The sequence below is a fragment of the Ostrea edulis genome, chromosome 4 (assembly GCF_947568905.1).
Source record: "Ostrea edulis chromosome 4, xbOstEdul1.1, whole genome shotgun sequence".
NCBI lineage: Eukaryota > Metazoa > Mollusca > Bivalvia > Ostreida > Ostreidae > Ostrea > Ostrea edulis.
Genome location: NC_079167.1, coordinates 65194128 through 65215689, shown reverse-complemented (window position 1 = coordinate 65215689; position 21562 = coordinate 65194128). Strand labels below are relative to the sequence as shown.

At 34.0% G+C, this 21562-nt stretch overlaps 2 protein-coding genes across 7 annotated transcripts in view; one reads left to right on the top strand and one right to left on the bottom strand.

Moving 5' to 3' along the window:
• LOC125671388 (probable methyltransferase-like protein 24) overlaps window positions 1-12986 on the top strand; it is a 46803-nt gene extending 33817 nt beyond the window's left edge. For 2 of the 4 annotated variants that reach the window (XM_048907114.2, XM_048907115.2), the window contains exon 6: window positions 8609-12986. In XM_048907114.2, the coding sequence (XP_048763071.1) occupies window positions 8609-8938 (330 nt within the window). In that variant the 3' untranslated portion in view covers window positions 8939-12986. Of the gene's footprint in view, window positions 1-4513; window positions 7901-8608 lie in introns of those variants that run through there. The other 2 variants (XM_048907116.2, XM_056163464.1) reach the window with 1 other exon arrangement.
• A 1010-nt stretch (window positions 12987-13996) lies between these two features.
• Window positions 13997-21414, bottom strand: LOC125671393 (eukaryotic translation elongation factor 1 epsilon-1-like). 3 transcript variants are annotated; one of them, XM_048907121.2, is made up of 6 exons: window positions 21266-21414; window positions 20794-20890; window positions 18534-18637; window positions 17756-17851; window positions 17585-17644; window positions 13997-14082 (listed from the first exon to the last, which is right to left on the bottom strand). In XM_048907121.2, exons 1-6 carry the CDS (start codon window positions 21338-21340, stop codon window positions 13999-14001), a joined length of 516 nt encoding a protein of 171 aa, XP_048763078.2. In that variant the 5' UTR covers window positions 21341-21414; the 3' UTR covers window positions 13997-13998. The 3 variants fall into 3 exon arrangements, with proteins under 3 accessions (XP_048763078.2, XP_048763079.2, XP_056019438.1); XM_048907122.2 differs by having other exon boundaries at window positions 18543-18637; XM_056163463.1 differs by having other exon boundaries at window positions 13997-17644.
• Between the last annotated feature and the right edge of the window lie 148 nt (window positions 21415-21562).

The window sequence follows — 21562 nt, the reverse complement described above, 5'->3', positions numbered from 1 at the left end:
TAGAACGACTGCATTTTTCGGTTAAGTCAACGTTCTTGTGTACATGTTCCTCTAGTGATCTTGCAGAATTGAGTGTTGTTATCATTTGGAGTGACCACAGCTATATTAGCTTAGATAAAATTAACTCTCTCCATAACTGCTTCACTGGTTGTGGTAGCTCAGTCGTAGAACATTTGTTTCATAATTAGGAGGTCGTGAGTTTGACCCCCACTGGTGCCATGGCTGCGTCAAACCTAACACATTGATATAGGTATTGATTGCGCCTTTGCCAAATGCTCAGAATTTAGAAGCGGGAATCACAGGTCTTTTGGATATCACCTATATTACAAATTGAGGTTCTGTGTCAAGGCAGACGTTGGCATGTTAAAGAACCCTCACTGTTACAGCCCTGAGCTCTAAACATGGGTCTAAATTTGTGGTGCTTCATCTACATATGGTGACATCCCAATATGAGAGAAAAATTCTTGACTGGACATAAACAAACAAACAACCATAACTGCTTCATCCCCCATTCACAATATACATGGTACAATTGTTCCTCGAGTGGTCCAGCAGAAGTGATCCATATCTTAAAGGGACTGATTCACAATTTTCCTCCAAATTTTGTTTTTCACTTGAAAATGATCAAAATCTACAGTCACATATGTTTACTAGAAGGTTTCACAAAAATATTAAGGTTATTCATCATGACAGAAGCTCATTATAGAGAGTTTATTATTTGTTTTGAAAACAAAGATTGAGGTGTGTTATTGTTTACAGGGTTTTCAAAATAAATGGATATTGATCCAAGTTTATTATATATATCACATCTCAAGTATACTTTAGGTAAAATGTGTCATTTAAAAATTAAAATTTGTGATTGTACAAAATGAAGATGCTTTAAATTACAAAATTAACGTTTCACTGGTTTGTTTGTTAATTTACATAAAAAGACTCGAGTCTTTGTTTACATAACACAGAATCAAAGCTAAAATATTGCTCTTATCCTTACATTCAGACAGTCCAAATTTTTGTTGTCAACATTAAATGAGCAATTTTTCTAATTTTTAACATAAAAAATGAAAAACATATCTTTCGAAAAACATGAACCAGTCCCTTTAATATGCCACCATGCCATTTGATTGGTTAAAGTTATTCAAGCCAGGTGAGCAAATCAGGCTCTTGAGGGCTTCTTGTTTCATCCCCAGATTCCAGAATTCTAATTACCATGACTGATAGATACTTAACTGCCCGAGATGACTGCAATCTGATTTGCCATTGTGTGTTCAACTTTGGAAACTTTTAACATGCTCATGTAAGAGAAATCAAGTTTTAATTGAAAGATTTTTTTTGTCTTAAAAATTTAAACTCAAGTTGGTCGTATTGTGTCTGGTTTGAATGACAACAGACAGGATTACTGCCAAAAAAAAATGAAGATGGTGTATAAGGACTTGTTAAGCTATATTGATCTGTGTTGGACTGTGATTGATGTTATATGTGATGTTTAGCATATACCTGCCATGATAAAACATTATTTTATACAGCTTGATGTGTTTGCATGCTTCATTATGATAATAATGTTTTGTCCTGGTGAGAGCACTGCATTTTATTAAACAGAACTGAGTTTTAAAATGGAAAATAATACAGAACATGCGGTAATTTTTTATATAAAGCACTCATTGTTAAAGTTTTCAAGATACATAAATGAATTACAAAGCAAGTTCTGGAGGTGACTGAAGCAGCACTGTGTCGGATGCCTGTATTGACGTATGAGTAATAACGCTACTAACTGCCTTGTGAATTATAGATAATATAGCTAACTGCATGTACATCATACCATAATCAAGTAAATAATATTGGATTGAATAATATGTAGATCTCGTACGCGAGGGCCAAATGGCAAATGTAAGATTAGAAGATATGACTAAATGCATGATTAGAATCTTTCTTCAGAATAGCAGAATATTTACTCTTCTGGGTAGAAATTAGCACATGGGATGTTCACTTCGATGTTTATTGTTTGAAATCCCGGCAGAGTGGGTGGGAAGTTCACAAGTCTGTTTGAAGAAATATATACATCTAGTTTTATAAATCGCAAAAGTTCAGCAGTTCACATTACCAAAGATTAGCTAGACATAGCTTGATAAGTGGTGAATTTATAGAGACTCGGATACAAGTTTTGGTCACTATGATTATATCTAATGGCAGCAATAAGCCACACTCATAAATGGTTCAATTTCCATTAATGTATGCAGAAGTTAATTTGAACTCTGCATCTCTGTGATTTAGTATAGGTTTCCAGCAAATTTGATATTTATCAAGCAGTTAATTGTTCTATCTAACAGACAGTGTCTATATTATTTAATGATTATCATGTACCAGCTTATGCTCAATAAGTACTCCATTCAAATCCCGATGCCTTCACTAGACTGCATGGTCACATCTATGGATAAAAAAAGGAAAAAGCATGAAAATTTTATGTATATAGTAGCTAAGTGATAACATCATCTTTAAAGTATTCTCATGTACTATGTGGGATGCTCAGTCCATAGCCCTTGGAGCCAGGGTTGGGAGTCACATTAAAGTTTTAAAGAAAGGTTACAATTTCCCAAATAGATATGCAAGTATCTCTTTAAGAATAGTGCATCACTTCTCTATAAAACAACATGATACAGGAGAGAATTTTGACTCTTGATTGGGCCCCCTTTTTTGCATTTATATGATACCCAGTTTGCTAAAAGGCACTAAAATCAGTTTTTGAACAGTTCACACCTGAATTTATCTTGATAGTCACATTGGGAGTGAAGGGCTGAAAATTTTCAATTTTTGCACTGTTAAATTTCATAGAACTGATTATATACATTTTGTATATTTTATAGTGTCAAGTTTTTAAAAGTTGATTGATGTGGGACACCTGCCACATCATTGATAACTTTTTCTGAAATCGTTTTGGTTTTTAGTGCTTGTATGCTTGAATTTTACTAATTTCTGTATTCCCTTCACATGTATTGCTAGCTTCACATTAGTTGACACATGGATCCATTTCCCAACATATTAAATCCGTATTAAATGTTCCTTAGTTTACTGAATGCTTAGTAAAAAGAACTAGAACATTAAAAAAAAAAATGGTGTTAACAAAACAAAGTCGCGTAGTTTTCCATGGTGACCAGTTGGATTTATTTGGACCTCTGCATACATGAAGTAAGTATAACTTCCCAAGAAAATCAAATGACTTTGTCAGATAATGAAACATGAGTAAAGAAGGCCATGTAAAAAAAGTCTTTTCAAGTTGAGTCAGATTTGAAGTCTAATAAGAAAAATTAGGGAAAATTTCACGGAAGTATTTATTGTTGTGCTAATGTCTTAGTTTAATGTTTATCAATTTTTGCTCCAAATGAATGCATTCAATAATTTCACTGCATGTTTCTGCGAAAATAGTCCATTGCATGCTGGATATATTTGCATTTAGCTTGGTCTGACCCTTTCAATTTAACAACTGTTGTTTGGGTTTTTTCTAATTATTTTTTTTTTATTTGATTTGACATAAAATGCTTGATGTAAAAACATTTTGCTTGTATGTACTTCATTTGTCCTTTAAGAGTTTGCTTTGTGAATTTCCAATGAGATTGAAGATATATTAAGGAATGACATCAGTGGTGCTATGCACATAGAACAAAATTGATTGTTTCTTCCAAATACAAATGTATACACATCAAAGTTTTAGTTAGACATTTATTGTTAATTGCATGATTTACAGTTTGGCTTCAATATTGCATGTGGCCAAAATTCAATGTAAATTCAAATATATATAGGTAGTTCACTGTACATACCTCATTATACGTGATTGTCATGTTAGTGGTCTGTAGTGGAAATGCTTATATCTGTAGATCAATATCTGATTAATTATTACTCGACAATCAGTGCATATCCTATATCCTCATATTCCCCGTATTTTGTGAAATATTGACTCCTATCATAAGGTCATGAAATTAATATTTTTTATATTATTTAAATCATGGTAATAGGCTATGCAACTACATTTAATTAAAAAAAGAAACACCCAACCAATCAGTTCTGTTTATTTTCAGTCTTAAAAAATCGGTCTCAGAATACAGCATATTTTCAGTCAGTCTTATTAGAAATCAGTTTCAGAATACAGCATATTTTCAGTCAGTCTAAATAATCAGTCTCAGAATACAACATAGTTTATTGAAAGATGTTGATATTTTGGTATAAAAGAGGAAGAAGCAGGAACGTTGCTGGAAATGACTAGGAGCACAGCATACCATGTAATGAAAGCAATCATACACATGCATTACATTGTATTTGGCTTCATGATATATTTGCATTCTAAATTAAACATGCTTCATTAACATGATATGATAACCATTCCTAGCTTTAACCGTTAATGGAACCCAAAGAAGAATTATGTTTGGAGAGAATTGAGACCTGGTTTGCATGAGGAACTATTATTTAAAAAAAAACCCATGAAATTGGATGTATTTTGATAAAGGCATCTGTTCTTTTATTTCAGAGGCCCATTGATTTTCTTAAAATTGATGTTGAGGAATGGGAATGGAAAGCTCTTCCACAAATGATTCGTTCCGGAACGTTGAAAAATGTTCGTCAGTTTGCGATAGAACTTCACATCACGTTAAGGAGTGAACCGAATGGGGCGAAATATTTACTGGGATTGACTGTCCTGAAGGATCTATACGACATGGGATTTAGGATGTTCTGGACGCATCGGAATCTCTGGTGTAAATTTTATCCACAGAACGGTGCATCACAAAGAACAGGCTGTCACGAAGTCTCATTTGTTAATATTAACAAATTAAACTAGGAACTTTTTATTACTCATTTTGTCTGTTGAACCAGCAAGTTATACTAAGATGTCCAACTGGTTCTTTTTCATCACAGGAAAGTATAATCTGAAAATGTGATACATCATAAATATATGACCTTGACTCGGTGTCATTCAAATGCGGGTTTTCTAGTCAAAGTCTATCTTGATATTGTTGATTTTTCTTGTTTGAGAGACGTAATCAAAATCGTTATTGTCATCATGTATTAAATTAAAATACAGATTCAAGAAAGTATTATGTCATTGAAGAGTATTTATAATTGTAATCCGGGCTTTGCAAGAAAATTAAGTACATAATATTAATTTGCCATCATTGTGCCAAATATTTACATTTTAACACTTTTACATATAGTTTTAAATTTTTATTTTATGGTTCTTTGGGTGACTGTTAAAGTCCATGGACCTCTTGTTTTAGATTCAATCCTTAATTAATATTGAGCAATGCTTTTGTGGCAAGAAAAGGGGGAGGGGTTGGTGAAACTGGAATTGGTATTTTGTAATTATGGAAAATGAATTACTGTTGCCTTTAAGCAATGAAGCAGCTGTGAAGAAAAATGATCACTGCCTTGTGGTATCAATTTAGAATGCAACATATTGCCCTGATCAATTCCTGAAACATCTCAAAATATGAGTCCAAATCTATATATTTACCTGTAATTAAGCTTTAAAATTCTAATCTGGAATTCCTGTAATGCCGGGTAGATAATTTTCAGTACTTGTACATGTAAATTCATCAATGTTTCCGTCCCCGGATTTGGTAAAAATGGGAGTAAATTATTAATTTTTGATCGATCCATCTGTCCATCTGCCTCACTCACACTTTGGTTCCAGAAAATGAAAGCTGTTAGTATTGAAATATTGCAAATACGATTGAAGGATGATATGTTGCATTTTAAGGTCAAAATGTTAAGACTGCGGTACCTCAAGAAGGCAATATAAATTTACTGAATTTGCTCGTTTTTCTTGTTATGCAAACTAAGCAGTGTTATGAAAATTGCAGATTTTAACATGTATGGTCATTATATTGTATTAGGAAATTATCACCAGAAATTATCACCTTTTTAACTCAGATGTTGCAGGAGTTGATGGTTGTGAAGTAAGCATGCCTGCTGGGTCTGCAGGTACATGTGTATTTCTATAATCAAACAGACTGGTGCTTATTAGCATGAAATATGGCGTTTATATTTCTGTATTTGTCAAACCCCAAAATATGATAAAATGTACATTGTGTAACCAATAAATTAGTGTTTTGTTGTTGAATTTTGTTCAAGATATTTAGTTTTGCTGGTGAAAGACCAGAAAAGTATATGGATTGGTAAATTGTATGTAGTTCATCTGTTTATAGTCTGTAGAGCGATTATCTGAAATGTGTCTCCTCATACACTTTTATCTTGATTTTCTTCAAATTTGGATCACAAGTTTGTTTGTTTTTTCACATAAACACAATTTGTTGTGTTATTGAATGATTTTGATTTCAATTGAAATTTTATTTTAGTTTTGTTGATCAATTTGATTTATAAGGCAACTCACAGAGGCTAAGCCTGTTTTGGGCCCGAACTCTGTGATACCATAAATATAGATATAAATGGTATTGCAGGGTTCGGGCCCAAACCAGACTTAGCCCCAGTGAGATGACTCTTACACAAAGCAAGCCTGATCAGGATTCTGTACCAAGATCACAACAACAGAAGTATTGATATGCTGGAGACCCTTTTCCCTGTTATGACATTTATAATTGCACCATTGTGAAGCTTGTTTAGCCAACACCAAGATACATTTTTCTGGTATGATAAGAACTGTATTTGCCCACCAAATTTGACATTGTGTTTAAATATGAAATGTATTTTATTGCAAAAATCCCAGTGCAGATTTGTTGATATTCTCAGATGGGTCAAAATAACATCGAATCTTTGTTAAATGTATTTGGATATAATCCGTTTAACATTGCACTTGGATCGAGAATCGAATCCTGTACCACCCACTTGTGAAGCGAGTGCCCTTACCACTAGGAAAGGTCTAAATGAGGAGAATTTCAAAATGGTTACCCCAGGGATTTGGTGAGGCTGGGTATGGTCAATATTTAATCGATAAGAAAGATAGTCTTGTAAATATTTTGATGATCATAAGAGTTAAAAATTGTCACCCCAGTGGTGTAAGCAAGTCATAAATGTAAACATGAAATATTGTTGGGAAGGTCTTGACAAAAAGAGTTCAAAAATGGTCATCAGAGAATTGGATTGGGCTAAGCAAGGTTAAAACTAAATGTGATTTGAAAGATAGTCATGTCAAATTTGTTGAAAGAGTCTTGAAGAAAAGAGTTCAAAAATTACTTTGGGTCTGAATTCAAAAGTTTTTGTAAGAGTTTCAGGTGACATTTTGATTAAAGAAGGATTTCATAAAAAGAAGAATAATCTTATTCAAGTTTCATTGCATTACAGGTTAAATCATTATTTTTTTTCTTTATTTTGTGGACACAAGTTTTTTTGTTTCTTTCAGTCATTTGAAAATTTAGTACAACTTAAAAAATGTTTCTGATATAGCATTCAAAATCTCTCTCTTTTATCTTTCATTCTGTCTCTCTTAATCTTTCTCCTAAGAATTCTAAAGCATGTGTTCCGTTTGAAGAAAGTCTAAACCAGTAGAGCTACAGATTCAACATAGACTTCTGTTTTCTTGCTGAGATTATTTGTCTATATATTATAGATTTATATCACTACTAGTATCCACTATCACTTTAGTTACATGTAATACTGTGTATTGTTGCCATGGGTTACTAGTATCCATGGCAAGTGTATTTGGTTCCTGGATTCTGTAGGTGTCAAACATTTGCATGAAAAACTTGTTATTAATTAAGTTACTTAAAATGCAGCTGTTCATGGTGCTTATAGATTCAATTTTACCAGTAGAATTATTGTCAAACTGCATATACTTATATGTAATATTTTGGGTGTTAGGAATTGTCAACAAAACTGGAGCATGTAATTTTGACATACTCATGTAACATAGATCATTAAATTGGTATCAATCTTAAAATAAAAAAAAAAAATTTACAACTACTTTATTTGTGTTGGTGTTATGTTTGTGAAAGAGTTCTTGAAAATAAGACAGGTGTATAACCAAAGTCTGATGTGAGTCTTCTTCAGAGGTGAAGATTTGTGCTTTTATAAGTGATATGATATCTACTATTTTCAGCATGAATTATCCTGAAGTAGTAGATGTTGAATTTAAGAATTATCTGAGAGACGTCATAACTGATGAAGGAGGAAATGAAATTTTGCAAAAACAGTACAGGAAAATAGGGCAATATAAAAAAAACTGGTATCTTCAAGAACTGTACAAAGAAAACATGGTAGACATTAAAAAACATCTCTGCTCCAATCTTTTCATCATTTATTGTGATCAACTCTATATAGCAATAAGACCCATTTAATTTCAGTCCACACTACCATTCTACTTCCTGTGTGATTGATCACTGTTCGTCATCTTCACCTTTCATGACATTGGCCTGTCATAATTGACCTTGATGGAAGATCAAAACATATAATCATATACACATTATGTTTGACTCATGAATTCTAAAAAAGCATCCCTTGTGTCAAATATGAGTGTATAATGTTTCTGTATTACAAATATGTGTATGGCCTGAACAAAAAGTTTTTAATTTTTTACTCGGTGACCTTGACATTGTTATGATTACTTTGATGTGGAATAGTTAGATATACACAGGTCCCAAGCAATGATTTGATTTAATTTTTATTGCCATAGAGACCAATAGATGTGCTGAAGATTGATATCGAGGAATATGAATACCTGGCAGTACCGAACATGTTGGAAACTGGAATTCTGAAAGACATAAGGCAGATGGCCATCGAGTTCCACGTTACCCTGAAAACAGACAGATCAAGAAGATTTAAGGAAGAACCCCCCAAGGAAAAGTACTTCTTCACTTTAAGTCTGTTCAAGGACCTTTACGATTTAGGATTTCGTATATTCTGGACACACAGAAACCCCACCTGTAAATTTTTCTCTAGAAAGGGTAATGTTGAAAGGGTAACCTGCCATGAGGTATCGTTTGTAAATATAAACAATATGTAATCGAGAGGTTAAATGATCATTAGTACCTCAGGCGGATTTCTGATGTGTTTACCAGTAGTTCATTGGGAGTCAAAGCAGCAGATGTTTCCACATAAACTATTGACTTTCTGTCTCCAGTTTACTCATTATGTCAGCTTTCCATCAGCAGTTTGTTGCCTGGTTTCCATACCAATGATATCACATACATTTGTATAAAACCTAAACTCGAAAGTGCTTGCCACAAGGTAAAATATTTTTTACTGAACATCAATGGAAACTAGCTTTTATACTTTGGCATTTGTGTATGATACTTGCTGTTCATCATACCTGTAGTTATTTTTCAAGTATTATATAGATTAGTACTTTGAGTGTATTAAAGTTTCTCAGCCAGAGTACAGTTTGTTCAGTGGAAGGAGTTACTTCCCTTCACCGGCAGTCATAGTATTGATCAATATTTTTACATCTGCTGGGAAGTTGTCATCCATCTTAATATTACTGTACGGCGTTGATAATCTTCATAATTTAACAGTTTTAAGTAAAAACATTTCTTTGATTTATGACAAGTGGTTTAGAGTAGGAAATTTATTATTTACAGGTTTGAAAATTGATGTTTTGCACATTCAAACATGATTTATGTCAGTTTTGAAAACTATTGATCTCATGAGAAATCTTGTAAAGGAAACTATCACATTTTTAACATGGATTAATATTATTATCATTCACTGCATTCAGCTATTTTGCAGCATTTGATACACCATAATCTTATCTGGAACACTCTAAGGAATGGTTACTGTCAATGTGATGCCAGTACCTCCAAGTGTGGTTATTTGATATTTTATCATAAATAGGTTTACTTTCTATGGAAAGTTATTTGAAGCATAAAAAATATTTTTTTTTACAAAATATTAAGGAATAAAAGTCTAGGTAGGTTGTATTATGTATGTATTATGGGATAATTTCTGTGTATAATCTACATTCATTATTATAGAAATTACAGTAGGTTTTTATTAATATGTTTATATAACATTATTGAGTGTTCCATTTATGTCACAATTTAAATGTAATATTTTACACCAAATGCACTGAAAACTGCTGAATGATACTGGAAATGGTTAGAATGCCTTCCCAGAAATATTGAAATACCAGAATATTTACCCCATTAATGACAAATACGAAAGCCTTAAAGTGTTTTGTCATGTACCTCTGTCTTTGGCATCATGTGACCTAACATTCCAGGGTTTTCCTGTCACGGACAAGGCAACTATTCTTAGACCCCTGTGAAATGATCATGAATAATTCATGATTTATCTTGAATTTGAATATGTCATGAATATTATTCATGAAGATGCAAAGAACATTTTTGGATTATGAATATTTGTTCATGAAAAGAAGGGTAATGAATATTCATGAATATTTCTTTTTCATGAATAATTCATGAAAAGTCATATTCATGAATATCCATCATTTGTCAAGTACATAACCCTTGAAGTCATGTATTGGGATGTGATATATGTATAATATGTACCCCCATAATTTAATACATATACCTAGACATTTATTCCTTAAATATACTTCTGTATTATGAAAAATGTATAGATTGTTAACAGAATAACATTGTCAAGTTTCATACTTCAAGAAAGAAATGTCAACCATTGTGAGATTAAAATGTATCAGAAAGTACAGATGAACTTTGATATCTCGAACATCGAATACCATGGGTATAAGGTCAAACTGAGTTGGAAGTCCAAACTACATTTTCTCTATATATTTTAACCTCAATATCTTGAACGTTAAGATATTTTGAAGTTTTTTCTTGGCCCCAAACGAGTTCGAGATAATGAGGTTTGACTGTATGTTATTATTCTCAAAATAAACTTTCTGTGAGTGATATTTTTAGAATTGAATACAGTTTGGTTTACAAAATGTATTAAATGTGCCAATTTTTATTTTCTTATAAAGATCTGAGCTTTAAATAATACTCGCATATTATTTTTGAGATTGTTTTCAAAATCTCGCATAATATTAAATTTGCCATTTTGTGTGTAAAGTTAAGTAAATTTCTGATGATATTAAATGTGAATTCTGGTTTAATAATCAGTTGATAAATCACCCCTGATCTAAGTAAGATGTAACTCAATGATATCCATTAGAAAATTGAATTGCATGGACACATAACAAATGATCTGAATCAAGAACTATTTGTGTATAATTCAGAGGCGGATTTGGTGGGTGGGGGGGTTGGGATTAGAAACAGCCCCCCCTTCCCTTTTTTTTTTTAAAATAGTGATAACTATGCATCAAAGCAAGAAGGAACGAGAATTCCAATCTGAAATGAATTATAATTTTGAATCAATAAGTCAAGTTTATTCTTTTTGTTTAAATTCTGTAAAGGATGTAGTAACTATAAATGAAAGGAACAAGAATTTCAGTGGAAAATGCACCATTTTGAATCAATCTTTTTAAAAAATTTCCTGGCGGGGGGAGAGTCCCCCAGACCCCTCCCTCCCTCTTCGGGCCTCAACCCCACCCACCCACCCCCGTAAGGTCTAGATCCACCACTGTACTTCTACATATTTTGGGAGATATGTACTTCTACATATTTTGGGATATGAGAAAATTGCACATTTAGTTTATGTCATTAGCATATCTGTTGTAATTGTAGCCTTGGTTATGTGATTATCTGTGTGTTAAGATAATTAGTTGCTACTAAATCCGATATGACCAAAATCAAAGGTTAGCTATTCTAAAGTGTATTAGTAATTTACAATATGTTGTAGTATTTTTTTAATGTTTCCGAATAAATCTGTTTGATGTGATAGTTTGATGGTGTTAATTTCTGTATCAGTTTTAACTAGTCATCATTTTCAGAAGAAAACAATGCACATTTTATATTGAGAATCTCTTTTACACATACTTTTAATATTTTATTGAACATGTAGATTTTTAAATAGGAAAGCAATTAACTGTGATGTTGGATAGCTATTGATGAGATTTTTTGTTGCTTATTAGTAAGATCTTGGTGTTTGTTTGAAATGGATACATTTTTTTATGGGTGTTGTTTCTGTATGCTACTAGGCAGTATGTGAAGAGAGCGCTTTTTAATTCATATTAAATTCAACAGTCGTAAAATGATTGATAATTGTTTTTAGGGAAGTTTATGCTCTATGATCTGCAAGACTCCTATTGATGTGAGGTTTAGTTCACTTTTGTAACCTTGTGAATTATTGTAATATGATATAATACCTAATGCATGGATTACGAGAAGAAATAGAAATGTACTCGCACATGTGTTATTGAAGATTTACTTGTTAGGTGTTGATCACCATTTCAGTTCAGATGTGCAAGGTTTAGATTAGATGCGAGAGGAAAATCAAATATTTTTGCATTTTTCATGTTTTGTGAATCTTTCTTGAAAAGCATTATTCCCTCAAAGGTGCCTGTTTTTCTAGTCTAAAAGTGCAAATGTGATTTACATACAATTTATTTTTAACTTTTGATAAACAATTAAAATACTTCTGTTCTTTACATCTAAATGTAATTCACAGTCAATTTGTTTTATAATCCCACATAATGCATAGAATTTTAAAACTCTAAATCAACATTAAATTCAATTCAACATCATTTGACATGTATATTATTGATCATGTAACAATTTACGTTGGTTAACATTAATTGAATTTAATGTTACACCAACATTAATTTAACATTAGAATGATGTTAGTATTCATTTAAAATGTTAAACTATTGTAGGGACAATTGGCTGTGTATGTACATGTAGATTGTAATAGGATACTCATGTTTGTATTAAAAAAATCAAAAATTAGCTTTACATATATATCTTTTAAGAATATAGTCTACAACATTGCTATTTGTTCATGTACATATGTGACTATAATATCTGTAACATAAAAACTATGTAAGCATGTAATATGGACATAGCATAAATATGTATTGTTCACGAATTATGCATGGTTAGTATATACAGCAAGTTAATTATCATTGTATTCTGTGCCTTACGCATCATTTATATTTCTCAATAGAAACCGTGATAAACACTCTGGAGATCGTACAATGAGTTTTGCGTTGTCTTTTCAATCAATGTCAACAGTGATCTTGGCATGCTCGGAATCAGCAACAGCTTATTTCCATGATCCTGGCCTGGATTTCTCGAAAAAAATCTCAAACTTAAGATTAAGTTTTCTTCTATTCGAGCAGTCAAAATTTGAGTATAATCACAACTGTCCAAGTTTTGAATTAAGTTTTTTTCGAGAAATCCAGGCCCGAAAACTGTAAATTATCAAATTCCTACTTCTGTCCCTGACCTTACAACACATACTTTAACATGCCTATTCTTTTTCTGTCGGTTGTTGTTCATGAGTATCAACTTTTTAAACATATTCAATTATTTGAAACAGGAGTGACTGTTGAATGCAAAAATATAAGAAGGTGGTCATTGATAAGATTTCGAAAAGTAGCTAGATTCAACCAGACGTATTTATGTCTCGGGTTCAACTAGAGTTGTGGTGATGGATAGTCGATTTAAACAATAAAATGCTTTCTTTAGCATTTGATCAAGTGATGAAGGTAGCAAGCACTGCAGAAAAAAATTCATAACCCGTGTCCATGCAGAGTAGATTGAGGGATTTGATATTTCACATTTAGATGCCTCGTGAAAAGACCTTTGTTGTGGTACCAAGACTTATGAAAATGTGACCTTGGACTTTGACCTACATTTTAAAAACTTTTAACCTTGGCTATATCTTATGAACCAAGGGGGATAACTTTGATAGTTCACATATAGATTCATGGTCGTAAGTGACGTTTGCGATGGTGATATAGATTCCTCATGACCAGGCCTTTTATATAGTACCAAGACTTTTGACCTTGAATTTTTACCTACTTTTCAAAAACTTTAACCTTGGCTACAGGATTTGATCCAAGAGGGTTAAAGATAGCGCTTTTATATTTCACATATAGATTCCTTATGACTACATCATTCATTTGGTACCAAGATGTTTGACCTTGGAATTTGACCTACTTTTCAAAAACTTATATGAAAATAAACAGTAACAATACGAGTTTTAATGGCTAGTGCCACAAAATATTTTATTTCTTTGAAAGACAATGTGTTTCTTTGAGAATTTGTCTGCAAAGAGGGACTGCATCTACAAAAGAAGAAGATTTTAATGTTTACTTCAGATGTGTCTATATGTGCCAATGATGGTTACAGCTTCATAGTACCAAAACCAGAAGCCCATGGGCCTTTATTTCACCTGGGGATCTCGAGTTTTTCAAGCTATGGGCATTTTGGCCCCATCCCAAACTGCAACTCTAAACTGACCTCCAAACACGAAGGACATGAATTAAAATTTTTGTAGGGGGTTACTTGCTTCTTACAAATCATGTAAAAAAAATTGGCTTGTTGGATGCCCATGAGTTTGAGTTTTTACATTCATTAAATGTGAAATGTATTTTTATACATAACCAACTACGCCCTGCCCTGGAGCTTAAACCATGTGGGTGGGGTGAATTTCACAATTTTGGTAGAATGGTAAGTATTTATTATAATCATGAAATAATTTGCTTCTTAAATGTATGCGAGTAAAGAAGATTTTTAAAGATGCAAAGTATTTTCAATGAATGACCAACTGAACCTACCCCTGGGGTGGAAGACTGGACCAAGTAGCCATGAATTTAGGTTAAAACACATTTTATTCATGCAAACAGTTTGCCTGCTAGATTTCCAAGGAGAATTATGTATTTTCAATGTATGACCAACTTAGCCCTGCCCTAGAGCTAAAACCATGTGCCTGGTTACAATATTTTCAATATGGTAATCATGGAAATAGTTTGCCTGCTAAATGTCCACGAGTAGAGAAAAGAATTTTCAAAACTGTAATGTATTTTCAATATACAGTACTACCAATTAATCCCCACCCTATGGCCTGAAGCCAGGGGCCATGAAATTTCACAGGTTTTGTAGAGGGTCTCTTGCTCTTCCTTATCATGCATTGAGTGATGTGCAGGAGTAGAGAAGAAGATTAGTACATTTTCACTTCATGACCATTTTGTCCCCACCCTGGAGACAGAACCCCCAGCCCTTGGGGGTCATGAAAGACAATTTTTTTTTATATAGAGCCGTGTATCATTTTTAACCATGCATTCAATTTATCTTAAAGATGTGCAGGAGTAGAGAAGATTTTTGAAAATTTGACTTAATTTTAGCAGTTTCTGCCCTGCCCCTGGGGGTTCCAGAGGTACTATGATTACAAAAATTAGCATTTATGTTCTGCCCTGCCCCTGGGGGTCCCAGAGGTACTATGGTTACAAAAATTAGCATTTATGTTCTGCCCTGCCCCTGGGGTCCCAGAGGTACTATGATTACAAAAATTAGCATTTATGTTCTGCCCTGCCCCTGGGGTCCCAGAGGTACTATGATTACAAAAATTAGCATTAATGTTCTGCCCTGCCCCTGGGGGTCCCAGAGGTACTATGATTACAAAAATTAGCATTTGTGTTCTGCCCTGCCCCTGGGGGTCCCAGAGGTACTATGATTACAAAAATTAGCATTTGTGTTCTGCCCTGCCCCTGGGGTCCCAGAGGTACTATGATTACAAAAATTAGCATTTATGTTCTGCCCTGCCCCTGGGGTCCCAGAGGTACTATGATTACAAAAATTAGCATTAATGTTCTGCCCTGCCCCTGGGGGTCCCAGAGGTACTATGATTACAAAAATTAGCATTTGTGTTCTGCCCTGCCCCTGGGGGTCCCAGAGGTACTATGATTACAAAAATTAGCATTTATGTTCTGCCCTGCCCCTGGGGTACCAGAGGTACTATGATTACAAAAATTAGCATTTATGTTCTGCCCTGCCCCTGGGGTCCCAGAGGTACTATGATTACAAAAATTAGCATTTATGTTCTGCCCTGCCCCTGGGGTCCCAGAGGTACTATGGTTATAAAAATTAGCATTTACATGTATGTTCACCTCATCCCTATCTAGCTCCATAAGATTTGAAGACAACTAGCCTAGTAGTATTCAAGAAGAAGTTCAAAATATTCATTTGTTAACGAGCAACACGATGATGGATGAAGACCAATAGCAATAGGCCATCTGAGTCATTAATGTGACCTAAAAATCCAACATCTGAAATCAGATGAATTCTCTCAAGACATTCAATTCATTTTTTTGTTTATTGGATTACATAACACTCATAGCGAGTCATTATGTGACACTCATAGCGAGTCATTACGTAACACTCATAGCGAGTCATTACATAACACTCATAGCGAGTCATTACATAACACTCATAGCGAGTCATTACGTAACACTCATAGGGAGTCATTACGTAACACTCATAGGGAGTCATTACGTAACACTCATAGCGAGTCATTACGTAACACTCATAGCGAGTCATTACATAACACTCATAGGGAGTCATTACGTAACACTCATAGCGAGTCATTACGTAACACTCATAGCGAGTCATTACGTAACACTCATAGCGAGTCATTACGTAACACTCATAGCGAGTCATTACGTAACACTCATAGCGAGTCATTACGTAACACTCATAGCGAGTCATTACGTAACACTCATAGCGAGTCATTACGTAACACTCATAGCGAGTCATTACGTAACACTCATAGCGAGTCATTACATAATACTCATAGCGAGTCATTACATAACACTCATAGCGAGTCATTAATACACTGATTGTTTGAAGTTCTTGTGATGTTACATGTACATAATTCCTTCGCAGTATTTGATATAGTGTTCTACCATGCATAGATATTGACAAATGCTAGGTTAAGTCAATTCTGACATCATTCAAATATCCACCTAGAGTAGGACAACCTTCAAAATGTTCCAAGAAATGGCTTGAATAAAATTTTAAATCAAGCACTTTAGGCCTTATGTCATACATAAGGTCCACACCATCAAATCAGGCATAGTTATTACAGGAGTCTTGCTGATATGCTTATGCTTACAATGAAGAAATAAATTTCATTTTTGAAAATACATGAGGGTATGAACTGCAATGCTTCATGCCGCCGGCTTTAGCGCTTCATGAAAAGTATGCCAGCATGAAGCTTTGCAATTCATACCTTCATGTATTTTCAAAACTGAAATTCATTTTATATATACACAATCTATTTTCATTTCTGTCAGAATTCCCAGCCATTGAATTAGGCATACATACTATGTTTATAAAGATCCATTCATGAGGAAATGGCTATCATAACAATTGGTAAAGACATCAGACGCAAAGAGATTGGAAATGTAAAGATGATAAAATGGAGGAATCCCTCGGAGTATTCATGAAAATTTTAAAAATTCAAGCACAAGCCGAGAAATGTGAGGTCAAGGTCACCAAAGTTTGGCATGTGTGTATGAAATTAGGAACATATGACCTGTACAACCCACAGTGATAATGTATTCCTCTCTGTTAATGCATTAATTAAGATACACCATGAACTCTTCACAGTTCAAGTGCAGATTGCCCCTTGAAGAATCGTGGTTAGGCAAACATTCTATGATCAGAAGGTGATTCTTTGTTCTACTGTATATCATCTTCCTGCGTTGAGGGTTTCTGATCCGCTCCACTTCATATGAAATCCTTGACGCGGGAAAATGGATGTAAACAAGACAAAAAAAAGTACTCACATTTGAGAACCACCTAGACACATGGATATACTTCTGTTTATCCATAAAAGTTAACTCCTCCTAAATTGATTGAAAAATGTAATATTAATATTCTGATAAAACTTTCAAAAACAAAATACTGATCATGCACTCATACAAGTAGGAGCAGGATTTTACTAGTTATGTACTCACAAATATTCTGTACAATCCAAGATATAAAATTATATCTGCTAATGTTGGTTGATATCCCACAAAGTATACATGGTTTGATAAATATGTATTGGTGTCCTAAAAAATAAAATTGACAATATGTATATATAAAATATTTAATTTTTTTTTTATCAAAAACATATTAAGAAAGGCAGGAAAAGTATCTAACTGCTTTATTTAAAGGGTTAAACACAAGTTGAGAAATGTAAGTCAATGTCATTGAAGTTTGGCATGGTTGAGATGTTCTAAATTGCTTCAATTAGAATAAATACTAAGAAGTTAAACATGAAGGACTTTTATTAGACAGGACACTGATCACATGATTGAAATGTATATAATATCAGAGACTCCACATCATAACAGTGGCTCTCTTAGCTTTACATTTTACTAAGTAACTTTTCATGTATCATGACTATATATCTTTAAGCCATAAATTCTTATTTTCAAAGTACTGACTTGGTATTGAAAGGCTACCCATTCATGTAGTGTATAGGGATTTCAGATAGCAATTTATTTCAGGGAAAGTTAACAGGACAATACTGTGGTGTTGATTAGTTTTCAGGGGCAGTAAATCTACCATGCCCATAATTCCCTTCAATGATTGATTAGGACATGTTTGTATTGTGAGTCCCTTTAATATACTAAGATTTTACAAAGTATGAGAAAAAATAATTGACAAATTTAACTTTTTCATGCCACTGATCCGACTATTTGGGAGAAATTAAACTAGGATTCTGTGTATTAGATAAGTGAATCTAACTTTAAGTACTGTTGACACATCTTTATCCTGATGACTCTTGTCCACTTGAGTGACTCTATACTCCAGCCACTGGTCAATGGCAGCTCTTTCCTCTGGAGTTGTGCCTTAAAGAAGGAAATTGATCATTCTTTGCTTTTCTATGTTTTTATCAAACAAAAATATATATACTTTGGTTTTCATTTTAAAAATTCTAAGGGAACAAAACCCGGGACATCTTGAAGACTTCGTTCCTGCCATAACTGAACATTTGTGCCACCACTCCCCAAATATGAAAACAAGATATTTTTTTTAAAAAGTATCTCTGGGCCTGTGACACAATGTATGGGATGGAAGAAAAAGTTAAATGATGAAGCACTGTGGAGAACAGTTACCAACTCACTAGTAATTAACACATACCTCTAAAAAAGGAACATATATTTTCATTATATGTATAATCACAAGATTTAAGTTCATTTGATTGTGGAAGTGCATGTTTATTCTATAAATCACTATCAATAAAAGATTAATTATCAGTGTATTAATTGAATCAATTCCTTCTGCAAATAGTGTACATGTTATTTGTCTTAAATGTGTAAGAGGAAGGGAGAAAATGCAACAGACTAGACCGGGATTAAAACCCGGACCCCCTAAATTTCTAGTCAAGTGCTCTACCAACTGAGCAAACTGGCCACCAGCGATCGAGCCTGTTTGACCGCTATATTCCTCCCTCCTTCACTTGTCTTCGTCCTTGAAGACTCACAACCCAGATCCTTTTGCCCCTGGTAGGACTTTAATCTGCAAGTCCAAGAGTGGCCTACAGCACCAAACATGTAGATGAATTCTGGTTCAACCGACACCAAAACAAATGTAATGGGTATCCTGGTCATGGCACCAAATGTAACAGGAAGGGAAAAAATGCAACAGATAAGACCAGGATTTGAACCCGGGCTCCCTGAATCTCTAGTCAGGTGCTCTATCAACTGAGCTAACTGACCATCGGCAATCGAATGCATCTGATGCCCACATTCCTCCCTCCTTAAATTGCCTTTGTCCTTGAAGACACACAACCCTGAGGAGTTCAACAGCACAATATGTAATGGAAAGGGAGAACAAGCAACGGACCCGACCAGGATTCCAACCTGGGCCCCTTGAATCTTTAAGGTGCTCTACCAACTGAGCAAACTGGCCATCGGTGATCAAACCCGTCTGACCACTACAAATATTTATTTTGTATCATTTGCTGAAGGACCATATTTTGTTGACTTGAACAATGACTTCATCTTTAAGTCTCCTGCTAGAATTCTTTAGAAAATTCACAAACAAGCTGAACAATAGGTCTTGCAGAGAGGAAAGTTTTATAGGATCCATGTGTTTCTAGAAAGATCCACAAAAAATTTCACACATTTTATGAATCATATCAAATAAATTGCTTAATTACTATATGTTAACATCTTATTTACTATCATACATATATTCCTTTCAAAAGCCTCCCAAGACTGGCTCTTTCTCTACTACTGATAAGTACTGCTTTTCTTTTATATGTCCATCTTTTTCTCATTCACTATTTCCATTATAGGAGTTCTTCCTGTTCTTAGCAGGCTTACTGAACTATTTAATTGGCCAGTCAGACATCACACTTTAAAAAAATGCTGAAAGTAGTCTTTGATAAACTAAAATGGAATATTTAAGCAATGAATTTAATTTTGGGCATACTATATGATATAACCTGGTTTGGGTCAATTTTCCCCGAATAAATCAAAGACTGATTATTAAAAATTGACAGACCCTTTAGAAAAGCGAGATTTTGGTATAGTCCCTGTCTGCCAGGACTGTAGGTCGGACAGTTTTCAAAACCTCTGTCCTGCAGATGTGCTAATATTTTAAAATAAAATTATTAATCTGTTCTGTTCAACATGCAGATATTCTCTCTCTTTCTCGGGGTAAAGCATTCATCCCGCATGCAGAAGTTCGGGGTTCAAATCCTGTCCACGACAGACCTAAGTCATTAAAACAGGCAGTGACAGTTCCATCGCCAAACGCTCGGCATCAGTAGTGAATGTCACGGGTTCTCAAAGATGACCTTAAAAACAGATGTCCCGTGTCACAGGTGTGGTACGCTAAAGAACCCTCATTGCTCAATGGTCGTAAGCGCCGAGTATAGGCCTAAATTTGAAGCCCTTCACCGGTATTGGTGACATCTCCATATCAGTGAAAAATTCTCAAGAGGGACGTTAAACAAGATACAATCTCTTTCTCTCTCATTTTGTTGTTGTAAACATACCTTTTAATTCAAAAGAGTCAGACTGTCGAACCAACTGTTTTGCAACTGATACAAGACCTCTAACTGTAAGACCATTCCCTGCCTTCAGAACTGGTATCTGAAGGAAAAAAGGTACTTAAATGCATATTAACTTAGTCTTACCAGAGACAGATATTTAAAGGTCTCTCAGTCTGGTTTTACCCAAACCAAAAGAACGTTCGAATTTCCTATGTTTTTCACGTGTAAATACAATGTAATAATATGAAAATAACACGCACATCATATGACATATTACTTTCACGTTAAGATAAATTCGTAATTTATTGTGAATGTTCTCTAGATCTCTGTTTTTCCTTCTGAAATGGTAATTATAGTTGGGTTTTTCTTTCCCCTTATGTTTTAATTGAGCATGACAAATTATTCCACAATCTAAAAAGTTGATTCATATTCCATAAGTATATCTAAAATGATCAGTCAATTTTCCTATCATTACCTGTTCTTTGGCGTCTATGACGAGTTTTCCTCCAGAAACTCCTAAGAATGTCGCCAGATTGTTTAACTCCTCCATGTTTACCCACGTTAATTTTGGATGGTGTAAACCTAGGGTATCATACCACTTAAATGCCTTTAATGCATACTAGTTATGTAGAAGGTGATCGGCCTTTGTTGTCTGAACCATCAATAGTGAGCTAAAGCCAAATATTACCTGAAAAGTCTACGTCACATTCATTGCTTGCGACGTGGTGATACCGGCCTAAAATAATTTATTTTTATATCCAGTTATCCTTCT